The 13,774-nt window shown below is 47.5% G+C and overlaps 1 protein-coding gene across 8 annotated transcripts in view; it reads left to right on the forward strand.

Annotated features, from left to right (window-relative positions):
• The window catches only part of mcf2a (MCF.2 cell line derived transforming sequence a), a 257,660-nt gene that overhangs the window by 193,831 nt on the left and 50,055 nt on the right, over positions 1-13,774 (forward strand). For all 8 annotated transcript variants that reach the window (XR_015080094.1, XM_086002156.1, XM_086002147.1 and 5 more), the window contains 6 exons: positions 2,912-3,000; positions 6,205-6,271; positions 7,272-7,387; positions 7,475-7,544; positions 7,641-7,733; positions 10,870-10,962. Coding sequence is in view for 7 of the 8 variants with exons in the window: in XM_086002156.1 (XP_085858282.1) it covers positions 2,912-3,000; positions 6,205-6,271; positions 7,272-7,387; positions 7,475-7,544; positions 7,641-7,733; positions 10,870-10,962 (528 nt within the window). In the remaining variant the exon portion in view is untranslated. The remainder of the gene's footprint in view (positions 1-2,911; positions 3,001-6,204; positions 6,272-7,271; positions 7,388-7,474; positions 7,545-7,640; positions 7,734-10,869; positions 10,963-13,774) is intronic.

The raw sequence follows: 13,774 nt of genomic DNA on the forward strand, positions 1-13,774 counted from the left end.
TTGGCAAGGTGCTCGTTGTCGTTTTCTCCTGTTACAAGGATGTCGTCTAGGTAGCATTGAGTACCCGGAATCCCTTGGAGGACTTGCTCCATAGCTCTTTGCCAGATAGCTGGAGCGGATGCTACTCCGAAAACCAGTCGATTGTACTGGTATAGACCTTTGTATGTATTTATCGTGAGATATTTTTTTAGAGGCCTCTTCAACCTCCATCTGTAGATATGCCTGTGCCAAGTCAATTTTGGTGAAACATTTCCCTCCAGATAGTGAGGCGAAAATATCTTCTATCCTCGGAAGAGGATACTGTACTGTGTGAAGGACTGGGTTTACCGTCACCTTGAAGTCTCCACAGATGCAAATTTTTCTCTGTTCTTCAGATTTATCATTATTCAATGCTTTCTTCATGACTGGAACGATGGGTGTTGCCCACTCGCTCCAATCTATTTTGGATAATACGCCTGCCTTTTCCAAATTCTCCAGCTCTGCCTCGACTGCTGGACGAATTGCGTACGGCACCGGTCTTGCCTTAAAAAACTTGGGTATTGCTGCATCTTCTACTTTTATTGAGGCGGTGATGCCTTTCAAGGTTCCTAGTTTCTCTTGAAACACTTCTTTGGCGTTGGCCAAGATGTCTTTTAATCGTTCAGGTATGATGTCATCATCGTTTTTTTCCTTACTGGTCACCGTCAGTGCCTGAATGGAGTGCCAGTCTAAACGTATCTTTCTGATCCATTCACGTCCCAACAACGGTGGACCACCATCTTGTAGAATGTATAAATACAACTTTTGTATTTCTTTGCCGTTGTATACAACAGGCACCCTTATTTTTCCTTTGGGGTATACTTTCTGCCCCGTATATGTTTTTAAGATAATGGATGTGTCTTTTAAAGGTATATGCGAAAATAGCCTCTCGTAATCCCATCGATTTACTACGGTTAGAGCTGATCCTGTATCTAGCTCCATTTTAACTGGGGACCCTGCTATCATGAGGGTAACCCAAATGGTTTGGTAATCTTCTTTGGCAAGTACATTATGTAATTTGAGACAGCTTAGTCTCTTGTTTTCGGAGTCGCTATCGCCCTTCTGGTCTTCGGAGCTACTGTCCGTCATCATTTGTACCTTTCTGTACTTTTCTTTATTGATTTTTTTTTTCTGTCTGTGGATTTATTTTGTCCAGATCGGCATACCCGTGCAATGTGTCCAATCTTTCCGCATTGCCTGCATGCTTTGTCCTTGAACCAGCAGTCCCTCTGGTTATGGGTGGATCTGCCGCAGCGATAACATCTTTTGAAACCCTGTGTCATTTCATGGGTGCCGAAGTCCTGTGTCTTTTGTTGTATCTATGCAGCTCCTCTTGCTGCTGCTTCGTATGATACAGCCATACTGAAAGCCTTGTCCAGTGTTAAATCTTCTTCAGAAAGCCGCCTTTTTTGTGTTCCTTCACTTAAGAGACCGCAGACGAATTTGTCTCGAAGATAATCTGCTAGTCCTGCCCCGAATTGGCAGTATTTTGATAGCTTTCTTAATTCGGTGAGGTAATCAGCGTTACTTTCATTCTTGTGTTGATTTCTCTTGAAGAATTTGAATCGTTCCGCTATCAGCAGCGGTGTTGGGTTTAAGTGCTCCTGCAGGGTATCAACAATTTCTTTAAAATTCTTGTCCTTTGGTTTGGCTGGAGTGATTACATTTCGTAACAGCCCGTATGCCTTTGCGCCCATTAGGTTCAGCAGTACTGAAGCTTTTTTTTCATCTTCTATTCCATTTGCAGTGCAATATACCTCTACTCTTTCCACATATGTGGTCCAATCCTCTATTTCGCTATCAAAAGCATCAATATTGCCAGACTTAGGCATCTTAGAAAAGATATGGCGCTTCCCGCGCTTTTCTTTCTTTTCTGCAGAAAAGATATGGCGCTTCTCGCGCTTTCCCGCCGCTGCTGCTGATGACAACGCTGTTTCCCGCGGTTTCCGTTCTTTTTCTTTTTTTTATTTTTATTTATTTACAGTTGGAGACTCGTTCCCGCCGGACTTTCTCTCCAGGTCTGAACGCCGACCTGCTTGCAGTGCCGGCCGTCTCCCGAGTGCTCCCTCCCCGTCCGTTATTGCTTGCCTCCGATTTCGCTGCCTGTCTCAGCTGTAGAGCCAGCCGCTGGAGCCCCAGCCTGACACCCAGGAAGGATCAGCGCAGTACCTGCCACCAGCTTGGCCAGCTGGTGAAACCACAGCTTCTCTCACTTCCCTGAGTCTTCTGGACGCCCGAGGAATCGATGTCCTTGAGGTGCTGCCGAATTGCAGGTAAGTCCGTTTCCACTTCGTCGCCACTGTAGTGTCCGTGTGTTGATAGAGACACTAAAGACAGGAGTTGGTTCATAGGTGTTTACTAAGCAAAGTCTGGGGGGGGGGTTCTAACGGATATACACAATATACAGGCTTATATAGCCCGAGTGGTCATTACCGGCATTACAGCACACCTGGGGTTCTTAAAGGCACATACACTACAGCCGGGAGCTTGACATCGGAAAAATGACCTCTTTGGTGTCCAGTTTGCATTTTAGGCCTTTCCAAACAGTAAATTGGATTGGGACCGTCCAAAACTGGACAATTGCCGGCCTGAGCCGTGGGACTATCCTACGTGGCCTCCTGGTTACCCAGTGAGTTTGTGATCTCGGGCACTGCGGGGAGGCACAGAGTTCAGGCCAGGTGCTTCCTCACAGAAGAATTGGAATGAGAGTCTCCTCAGCCTGCACCTCCAAGTGAGCGACAAAATGCCGGGATATTGAAATAAGCCCTGCCGCTCAGATGGAGATGGTGTAAGGTGCACGGGAGACCAAACGAATGGGAGAAAATACTGTGAGAAGAAATGTTTACACTGAACTGTATACGAGATTGGATCTTTCTTTCTTTCTCACATCCAGATTGAGGTCATGCATGAGGTCAGTCAAACAAGGAATGCATTGTACTCCTTACATTCCGAAAGTGAAGACAGCGTGGAAATCGTAAAAGGGTAAGAGACTGAAAACATTCCGAAACAATCTTAGTATTACATAAATAACTCAGACTGTTGAAGGCCTCGCGTAACCTGTACGGTTTGCTGGTATCGAGCGCGATGTTCTAGAGTTCACTGGGGGTAATTTTGACTCTGTGTGATCGTGTAAAACAGGCGCTGTCCGATCCCTCACCCATTATACATCATTCCCGGTTGAAGCCAATGGAAATGAGGAGAGATGTCTAACTGGCGAATGGTTCGCTATCGCCCGTTTCACTAGCGCCCCAAAGTCAAAATGACCCCCCATTATTTGTTGGGTTTTGGAAATAAATATTCATCAAATTCGCACTTTTTAAGAAATTAAACGAGTCTTTTACCATTTTATTACGGCACAAAGACTGATAAAACTTCTGGCCCTTTCGGCTGGGCTAATCCCCAGAGGATATGCTGACCTTTACTCGCTCCCCTGCACCTGGAAACAGTTCCTCAACCTGTTCCACAACTTTCACCTCTGCTTTATTTATATGATGAATAAATCGGTTGATGTGGCCTGGAAGAAAGCAAATGTTGAGACTGTGAGATCAAGTGTGAGCTGAAGTTACCCCAAGCTTGTTTTCATCAGTTATAAGAATTTAAAAAAATAAAAACAGCATGCAGAGGGTGCCCTCTGTGGTTCAGTGTGTTTCACTTTTGAAGTGTAGTCACTGTTGTAACATAGGAAGCTCAGCAGCCAATTTGCGCACAGCAAGCTCCCACAAACATGCAATGAGATACTGATGAGGTCATCTGTTTCAGGTTTTGATAAATATTGGCCACGACACTGGATAGAATTCCCCTTGCTCTTCTTCAAATAGTGTCATGGACATTTACTGTCCACCTGAGATGTCAGAGGGGGCCTCGGTTTAATGCCTAATCCGAGAGACGGCACCTCCAACAGTGCAGCACTGCCTCGGTGCTGGCACTGGGAATGTCAGTCTGGATTTTGGACTCAAGTCTCTGGTGTAGAGATTTGAACCCATGACCTTCTGACTCCGAGGCAATAGAGTGCGACCCACTGAGCCAGATGCACCATGGGTTTGGTTGCTGGCCGGTGCCAACTTAATGGTCTAAATCTGCTTGGGCGAGAGAGAGGAACAAAGGGACATAGGAGGAGGCCATTCGCCCACTCCAACCTGTTCCGCCATTCAGTGAGACCCTGACTGATCCGTATCTTAACTCTATCCACCTGCCTTGGAGAGGAGGGACAATTAGTCAGCGTTCCTGTTCCCATTTTACCTCGGGCCTTTAAGAACATAAGAAATAGGAGCAGGAGTTGACCATTCGGCCCTTCGAGCCTGCTCCGCCATTCAATGAGATCATGGCTGATCTTCTGCCTCAACTCCATTCACCGGCCCTATCGCCATATCCCTTTATGCCCTTACTAGTCAGAAATCTATCGACTTCTGTTTTGAATATACCCAATGACTGAGCCTCCACAGCCCTCTGGGGTAGAGAATTCCAAAGATTCACCACCCTGTGTGTGAAGAAATTTCTTCTCACCTCAGTCCTGAATGGCCGACCCTTTATCCTGAGGCTGTGGCCCCTGGTTCCAGACTCCCCAGCCAAGGGAAACATTCTCCCAGCATCCACCCTATCAAGCCCTGTAATAATTTTGTATGCTTCAATGAGATCCCCTCTCATTCTTCTGAATTCAAGAGAATACAGGCCTAGTTTACTCAATCTCTTCGCATACGACAGTCCCGCCATCCCAGGAATCAATCTCGTGAACCTTCGTTGCACTCCCTCTATGGCAAGTATATCCTTCCTTAGGTAAGGAGACCAAAATTGTACACCGTACTCCAGGTGTGGTCTCACCAAGGCCCTATATAATTGGAGTAAGACTTCTTTACTGCTGTATTCAAATCCTCTTGTAATGAAGGCCAGCATACCATTTGCCTTCCTAATGGCTTGCTGCACCTGCACATTCACTTTCAGTGACTCATGTACAAGGACACCCGGGTCCCTTTGAGCATCTGCATTCCCCAATCTTTCACCATTTAGGAAATACCCTGCCTATCTGCTTTTTCTACCAAAGTGGATAACTTCACATTTCTCCACATTATAATCCATCTGCCATGTTCTCGCCCACTCACTGAGCCTGTCGAGATCCCCTTGAAACCTCTTCACATCCTCTTCACAACTGACACTGCCACCTAGCTTTGTATCATCAGCAAATTTGGAAATGTTACATTTAGTACCCTCATCCAAATCATTGATATAGATTGTGAATAGCTGGGGCCCAAGCACCAATCCTTGTGGTATCCCACTAGTCACAGCCTGATGCTTGACATGGGAGTGTTGGACATTAGCTTTGGATACGAAAGTGTGAGAAAAGTATTTCAATCACAGCTCTGAAATCTCTCGCCTTGGTTTGCACAGATGCAAAGAGAAGAGAGAGTAAAAAAATCCTCAACGTGAAAAGTTGACGCTGTTTTTTCTTGTCAATTAACACTGGCCAATAAACAAGCACATGTAAAATGGCTGGGGGGGTGCGGGGAGGTGGGGGAGCAAGACCTGTTGCCCTCACTAACAAAACAGGTGCGTTTACCAAGGAGTGAGAGGATGGACACCCAAACCTTTTGTTACCTCTAGACTCGGCTATTCCAAGGCTCTCCAAGCCCATCTCCCACCTTGCACCCTCCATAAACTCTGCTGCCCGTGTCCTAACTCGTGTCAATTCCCGTTCACTCATCACCCCTGTGCTTGCTGACCTACATTGGCTCCCGGTCCGGCAATGCCTTGATTTTAAAATTCTCATCCTTGGTTTTCAAATCCCTCCATGGCCTCGCTCCTCCCTATCTCTGTAAGCTCCTCCAGCTCTACAACCCTCCGAGATATCTGCATTCCTTCTGGCCTCTTGCACATCTCCCGATTTCAATCGCTCTACCATTGGGGCCGTGCCTTCAGCTGCCTGGGCCCTAAGCTCTGGAATTCCCTCCCTAAACCTCTCCACCTCGCTACCTCTCTTTCCTCCTTTAAGACGCTCCTTCAAACCTCCCTCTTTGACTCACGTGTTTGGTCACCTGTCCTAGTACCTCTTCATGTGGCTCGTTGTCAAATTTTGTCTGATAATCGCTCCTGTGAAGCGCCTTGGGATGATTTACTATGTTAAAGGTGCTATATAAATACAAGTTGTTGTCGTTGGTAGACTGTTGTGGTGTAACTTCAGTGTTTATTTTACAGACACGTCATAAATGAGTTAATAGAGACTGAACGTGTGTATGTGGAGGAGCTGAGCAGCGTGCTACAGGTAACACTGCAAAGCTTATTGCTGCTTTGTTAGATTATTTGTACAATTATAGTTATGAACAAAGTCTCAATAAATTGGGTCTTGTTTCACAGAGAAGGGTAAAGGGGGGTGGAATCTAATAGACCGTTGCAAAATCATGGAAGGTTGCGAGAGGGTAAAGAGTGAAGGATTGTTTCTGCTGGTTGGTGAATCGGGGGCAGAGACTGAAGATTATCACTCGAAGAATGAAACATAGAAACATAGAAGATAGGAGCAGGAGTAGGCCATTCGGCCCCTCGAGCCTGCTCCGCCATTCAATGCGACCATGGCTGATCATCCAAATTCAGTACCCTGTCCCTGCTTTCTCCCCATATCCATTGATCCCTTTAGCCTTAAGAAATATATCCAACTCCTTCTTGAATATATTTAATGAATTGGCCTCCACTGCCTTGTGTAGTAGAGAATTCCACAGGTTCACCACTCTCTGGGTGAAGAAATTCCTCCTCATTTCTGTCCTAAATGGCTTACCCCTTATCCTTAGACTGTGACCCCTGGTTCTGGACTCTTGGACGAGGTGGAGAGGTTTAGGGAGGGAATTCCAGAGCTTAGGGCCCAGGCAGCTGAAGGCACGGCCACCAATTTTAAAGGGGGTGCAGGAACAGAGAGACCTGGGGGTGTATGACGGGGGCAGTTAGAAGACTTTGTGGGAGAGATTCATCCTCGTTTTGGGTGAAGAGTTGAGGTTGTTGGGGCAAAATTCAGGTTGGGATCTCTCAAGCCCGATCTCGCCAGGAAAGTGTGCCGGTTACTAAATCGGAAGCTGACGACTTCTAGGTGTGCAGGGAGCCTGACTGAAACCCATTGGGTGCCCTGCATGTGCAAATCAGGGTCCTGAGGCTAGATGTCGGACCCTGATCTAAATTGGTCATTGATTGGGCAGAGCTCGTGCGATAACATCATTAGGATCTTTGCTCCGTGTCTCTGCGTGCTGGCTCCAGTTGATTGTATCTGTGATTTGCAGGGTTACAAAATGGAGATGGACAATCCAGTCATGATATCTCTCATGCCTGCCTTATTGGAGAACAAGAAGGAGATATTGTTTGGCAATATGTCAGAGATCTATGATTTTCACAGCAGGTACAAATTCCATGCATCTCTCTTTACAGATTGCAGTAGACGGTTTGGATTAATGTCGTTTTCATTAACAGTTAATATCTTCCCTAGAATTTTTTTCAATGACCTTCAAAACTGCATCGAAATGCCAGAGAAAGTAGGACTTTGCTTCCTTGAAAGGGTAGGTACACCCCTCGCCCTCTCTAATGTTTAGATCTACTTCCTTGTTTTAAGTTTTTTATGGTTTCCTGTAAGCATTTCTCACTCTCCTCTTCAGAGAGAGAACTTCCAAATGTACGTGAAGTACTGCCAGAATAAACCGCGCTCAGAGTATCTTTGGAGACAGTGTTCGGACTGCCCTTTCTTTCAGGTAATAGATTTTAAAAAAAACTTTGATCAGAATTGACAATCTAAACTAAAGGGTACAATTTTAAAGGGGATGCAGGAACAGAGAGACCTGGGGTGTCTGTACACAAATCTTAGAAGGTGGCAGGGCAAGTTAAGAAGGCTGGGTGGGCGTGTGTGCTGTGAGGAGGATGCAGAGAAACTGCAGTATGATTTGGACAGGTTGGGTGATTGGGCAGATGCAGTATAATGTGGATAAAATGCGAGGTTACCACTTTGGTGTCAAAAACAGGAAGGCAGATTACTATCTGAATGGTAATAGATTGGGAGAAGGGGAAGTGCAACGTGACCTGGGTGTCCTTGTGCACCAGTCGCTGAAGGTAAGCATGCAGATGCAGCAGGCGGTTAAGAAGGCAAATGGTATGTTGGCCTTCATAGCGAGAGGATTCGAGTATAGGAGCAAGGATGTCTTGCTGCAGTTGTACAGGGCCTTGGTGAGACCACACCTTGAGTATTGTGTGCAGTTTTGGTTGCCTTATCTGAGGAAGGATGTTCTTGCCATGGAGGGAGTGCAACGAAGATTCACCAGACTGATACCTGGGATGGCAGGAATGACGTATGAAGAGAGATTGGGTCGATTAGGCTTATATTCACTAGAGTTTAGAAGAATGAGAGGGGATCTCATTGAAACTTATAAAATTCTAACAGGACTAGACAGACTAGATGCAGGAAGGGTGTTCCCGATGGTGGGGGAGTCCAGAACCAGGGGTTACAGTCTTAAGATAAGGGGTAAGCCATTTAAGACTGAGATGAGGAGGAATTTCTTCACCCAGAGAGTGGTGAACCTGTGGAATTCTCTAACGCAGAAGGCAGGTGAGGCCAACTTATTAAATACATTCAAGAAGGAGTTAGATATATTTCTTAAGACTAAAGGGATCAAGGGATATGGGGAGAAAGCAGGGACAGGGTACTGAATTTGGATGATCAGCCATGATCTCATTAAATGGCGGAGCAGGCTCGAGGGGCCGAATGGCCGACTCCTGCTCCTATCTTCTATGTTTCTATGTTAAAAAAGCGCATGGGATGCTGGGCTTTATAAAAGCTATGAAGTTATGCTAAACCTTTACTTAAACACTGATTAGGTCTCAGCAAGATTATTGTGTCCGATTCTGGGCACCGCACTTTAGGAAGGATGTCAAGGCCTTGGAGAGGGTGCAGAGGAGATTTACAGGGATGGTGCCAGGGATGAGGGACTTCAGTTACATGGAGAGACTGGAGAAGCTGGGGTTGTTCTCCTTAGAGCAGAGAAGGTTTGTTCAAAATCATGAATGGTTTTGATGGAGTAAATAAGGAGAAACTGTTTCCAGCGGCAGGAGGGTCGGTAACCAGAGGACACAGATTGAAGATAATTGGCAAAAGAACCAGAGGGGAGATACAGAATTATTTGTTTTTTACGCAGCGAGTTGTTGTGATCTGGAACGCGCTGCCTGAAAGGGCGGTGGAAGAAGATTCAATAGTAACTTTCAAAAGGGAATTGGATAAATACTTGGAAGGGGAGAAGTTTGCAGGTGAAATTGGTCTTGGGTGGTAGCACAATAGCGAATCGGTAGCCTGCTTTACACCCAGCCCGATTTCCCTTCAGTCAACCGATAAGAAAATCAGGCGGGTGTAAAACGGGCTGCTCATTCGCTATTGCCTACCGTCCAAGAGCGGAACATAGGAGCAGGAGAAGGACATTTAGCCCCTCGAGCCTGTTACACAGGAACAGGAGGAAGAGGCCATTCAGCCCCTCGAGCCTGTTACACAGGAGCAGGAGGAAGAGGCCATTAAACCCCTCGAGACTGTTACATAGGAGCAGGAGGAGGCCATTCAGCCTCTCGAGCCTGTTACACAGGAACAGGAGGAGGCCATTCAGCCCCTCGAGCCTGTTACACAGGAACAGGAGGAGGAGGCCATTCAGCCCCTCGAGCCTGGTACACAGGAGCAGGAGGAGGCCCATTCAGCCCCTCGAGCCTGTTACACAAGAACAGGAGGAGGCCTTTCAGCCCCTCGAGCCTGTTACACAGGAACAGGAGGAGGCCATCCAGCCCCTTGAGCCTGTTACACAGGAACTGGAGGAGGCCTTTCAGCCCCTCGAGCCTGTTACACAAGAACAGGAGGAGGCCTTTCAGCCCCTCGAGCCTGTTACACAGGAACAGGAGGAGGCCATCCAGCCCCTTGAGCCTGTTACACAGGAACTGGAGGAGGCCTTTCAGCCCCTCAAGCCTGTTACACAGGAGCAGGAGGAGGCCATTCAGCCCCTCGATCCTGTTACACAGGAACAGGAGGAGGCCATTCAGCCCCTCAAGCCTATTACACAGGAACAGGAGGAGGCCATTCAGCCCCTCGAGCCTGTTACACAGGAGCAGGAGGAGGCTGTTCAGCCCCTCGAGCCTGTTCCATCCTTCAATTAGATCGTGGCTGACCTGTATCTTTACTCCATCTCCCCGCCTTGGTTCCCGATCCCTTACTACACTTACCCAACAAAAATCTATCACTTGAAAATTTTCACTTGACCCCCCCCCCAGCCTCAACAGTGTTTTAGGGGAGTGAGTTCCAGATTTCCGTCACCCTTTGTGTGAAGAAGTGCTTCCTGACATCACCCCTGAACGGCCTGGCTCTAATTTGAAGGTTCTGCCCCCTTGTTCTGGACTCCCCCCACCAGAGGAAATAGTTTCTGTCGATCGACCCTATCAGATCCTTTAATCATCTTCAACACTTCGATCAGATCACCCCTTAATCTTTTATACTTGAGGGAATAGAAGCCCAGTCTGTGCAACCTGTCCTCATAATTTAACCCTTTTAGCCACGGTGTCAGTCTGGTGAATCTGCGCTGCTCCCCCTCCAGCGTCAATATATTGTTCCTGAGGTGCGGGGCCCGATACCTTCAATAGAGGAGAAAATCATCAAGAGAAACAAAAGCTCAGACATGATCCTGTAGAACTTCTGCAAATGTTTTTCTCTCTCGCGGTATTTTGCTGATTCTCCCTTCACCCCACTCAAGCGTGTCACTTAGTCAGCTGGTTAACTGTTGTGTTGATGAGACTCCATTGATTCGGAGGTTTCTAGTTCATTCAGAGCCACTAATGCCAACTGTTCCTAACCTGTGCGCTCTTTACCAGGAATGTCAACGTAAACTGGACCACAAACTTGGCCTGGACTCGTACTTACTGAAACCAATCCAGCGACTAACGAAATACCAGCTATTACTGAAGGTACGTCACGGCGGCGATAGAGCAGAGCTAGAGAACGATGCACAGTCACACTGACTGCATCCCCAGACACAAAGAAACATCTTAATCTGAAGTAACACAGGAATTGCTGGAAATACAAATTAGGTCATAGGAACAGGAGGAGGCCATTCGGCCCCTCGAGCCTGTTCCGCCATTTAATGAGATCATGGCTGATCATCCAAATTCAGTACCCTGTCCCTGCTTTCTCCCCATATCCCTTGATCCCTTTAGCCTTAAGAAATATATCTAACTCCTTCTTGAATATATTTAATAAGTTGGCCTCAACTGCCTTCTGTGGTAGAGAATTCCACAGGTTCACCACTCTCTGGGTGAAGAAATTCCTCCTCATCTCAGTCCTAAATGGCTTACCCCTTATCTTTAGACTGTGACCCCTGGTTCTGGACTCCCCTGCCATCGGGAACATCCTTCCTGCATCTAGTCTGTCTGGTCCTGTTAGAATTTTATAAGTTTCAATGAGATCACTTCTCATTCTTCTAAACTCTAGCGAATATAAGCCCAATCGACCCAATCTCTCTTCATACATCATTCCTGTCATCCCAGGTATCAGTCCCAGGTCATAGGAACAGGAGGAGGCCATTCAGGCCCTCGAGCCTGTTACACAGGAACAGGAGGAGGCCATTCGGCCCCTCGAGCCTGTTACACAGCAACAGGAGGAGGCCATTCAGGCCCTCGAGCCTGTTACACAGGAACAGGAGGAGGCCCGTTCGGCCCCTCAAGCCTGCTCTGCCATTCAGTGAGATCGCGGCTGATCTGTACCTCAACGCCATTTACCCGCCTTTGCTCCACATCCCTCACTACCCTTACCAGACCAGAAATCTATCCGTCTCAGTCTTGAAAATTGACCCAGCCTTTTGAAGGAGCGAGTCGCAGATTTCCACTCCCCTTCGTGTGAAGACGTGCCTCCTGATTTCAGTCCTGAATGGCCCGGCTCTAATTGTAAGGTCAGTCAGACTCTGAAGAGAAAAGACGATTAAATGTTTTTGATGAAATTACCTTTCTGTGGGTGTGATACCGCTCCTGGACGAGAATGCTAACCGGGCGACAGCGAATCGGCAGCCCGTGTTAAACCGCACCCGATATTCTTTACCATTGAAGTCAACGATAAAGAAAATTGGGTGGGGTGCAGCGACCCCACTAATCTTTTGTTGTACAGAGCGGGCCACGAACTCCTTTCAGCGTGACCTTTTCGTCCGTGAGTAAACTTTACAACTTTTACAGCAAAGACAATTTTTACAACAACGACAGCAACTACTGAAAAAACATATACGCAGTAAGGCCATATCGCCAGCCCGCCGTCTCAAATCAGGAGACAATCAGACACGCTCTTAAAAATGACGAAATCAGTTGCTTTTTCTTGGTTTCTAAACGTCATTTGTGGCTTTATTTAATCTCTTAACAGGTCACAGCTCTTACAAAAACTATATTGCACGTGCCTCGCGTTAGAATTTGCTCTTTCAGGCGTCCCATCAAAGTTAACCATAACATCTCGGGGTCATTGTCCGATTTGGATGGGCTAATATTGGAGCTTAGTCAGGAGCGGTGTTAAATGGGCGGCCGATTCGCAATCGCCTGAATCGCATCACAGCCGAAGACCAGTTTCACCTTCTGTGTGTCAGCTCAGTTAACACTGCTCTTACCGCTAAGGCAGAAGGCTGTGGGTACAAGCCCCACTTGAAATCATATAGAAGAAAGAGAGACTTGCATTCATATAGCGCCTTTCTCAAGCATCAGACGTCCCAGGGCACGTTACAACCATTGAAGTACGTTTTTTTGAAGTGTAGTCACTGTTGCAATGTGGGAAATGCAGCAGACAATTTGGGCACTGCAAGCTCCCACAATCTGATAATGACCAGATAATGGCCTAAAAATTCGGTTGCTTTGCGCCTCCCATTAGCGACCTAAGATGGCGCTAACGGGACGCAAAGCAACTAGCGCCCGGGCGCAGCGCCACCAATGCCTCCCGCGAAATTCAGTGGGAGGTTAGCGGCGGCGGTAACCGTTAGCGCCCCGGCCGTGATCTTCGGTAGTGCCGCTTAACATACCGCCGGACACTATGTCCAACAGGGTCAGAGGGGCCTACCTGCGGCTGGGGCGGCGCAAATTAAAGGGGAGGTGCCGGGCGGCCATTTTTGTTGCTGGCCTCCTGCCAGCACCTGCCCCCTCTGTCGTTCCCGGCCTCCTCTGCAACCTCCCCGCAGAGTGCTGTCTGTGCTCTGTGAGCCCGGCACTTCTCTTGAGTGCCGGGCCCCGGGTCGCACTGCATTAGGCCCCTCCCCTTTAAGAAGGGGAGGTAGGCCTGCAGTACCGCGGCGTGACATGCCGCAGCGCTTCCAGTAGCACCCCGCTTCCCTCTTGGGACGCTACCAGTGAATTTCGGCCGCGGGGGCGCTAATTGTTTCGGGGCTGGCGAATTTAGCAACCCAAAGGTGGCGCGACTCAATTTTTCCCCCAATTTGTTTTTAGTGATACCAAAGCAAAATACTGCGGATACTGAAAATCTGAAATAAAAACAGAAAATGCTGGAAATACTCAACAGGTCCGGCAGCATCTGTGGAGAGAGAAACGGAGTTAACGTTTCTGGTCGATGACTTTTCGTCAGAACTGGAAGAAATTAGGAATATCCAGTTAACATTTTCCAGTTCTGACGAAAGGTCATCGACCTGAAATGTTGGGCTGGATTTTCATTGAGGAGGCGGGACTACAACTTTCGGGGTTGTAGTCCCGCCTCCATCGAGTTCTAGCCAACCCACGCGATTTTGACTTGATTGACCTT

This window comes from Somniosus microcephalus, chromosome 1 (genome assembly GCF_052327205.1).
Source record: "Somniosus microcephalus isolate GS21.2 chromosome 1, FLI_Smic_1.0, whole genome shotgun sequence".
In the NCBI taxonomy this organism is placed as follows: domain Eukaryota; kingdom Metazoa; phylum Chordata; class Chondrichthyes; order Squaliformes; family Somniosidae; genus Somniosus; species Somniosus microcephalus.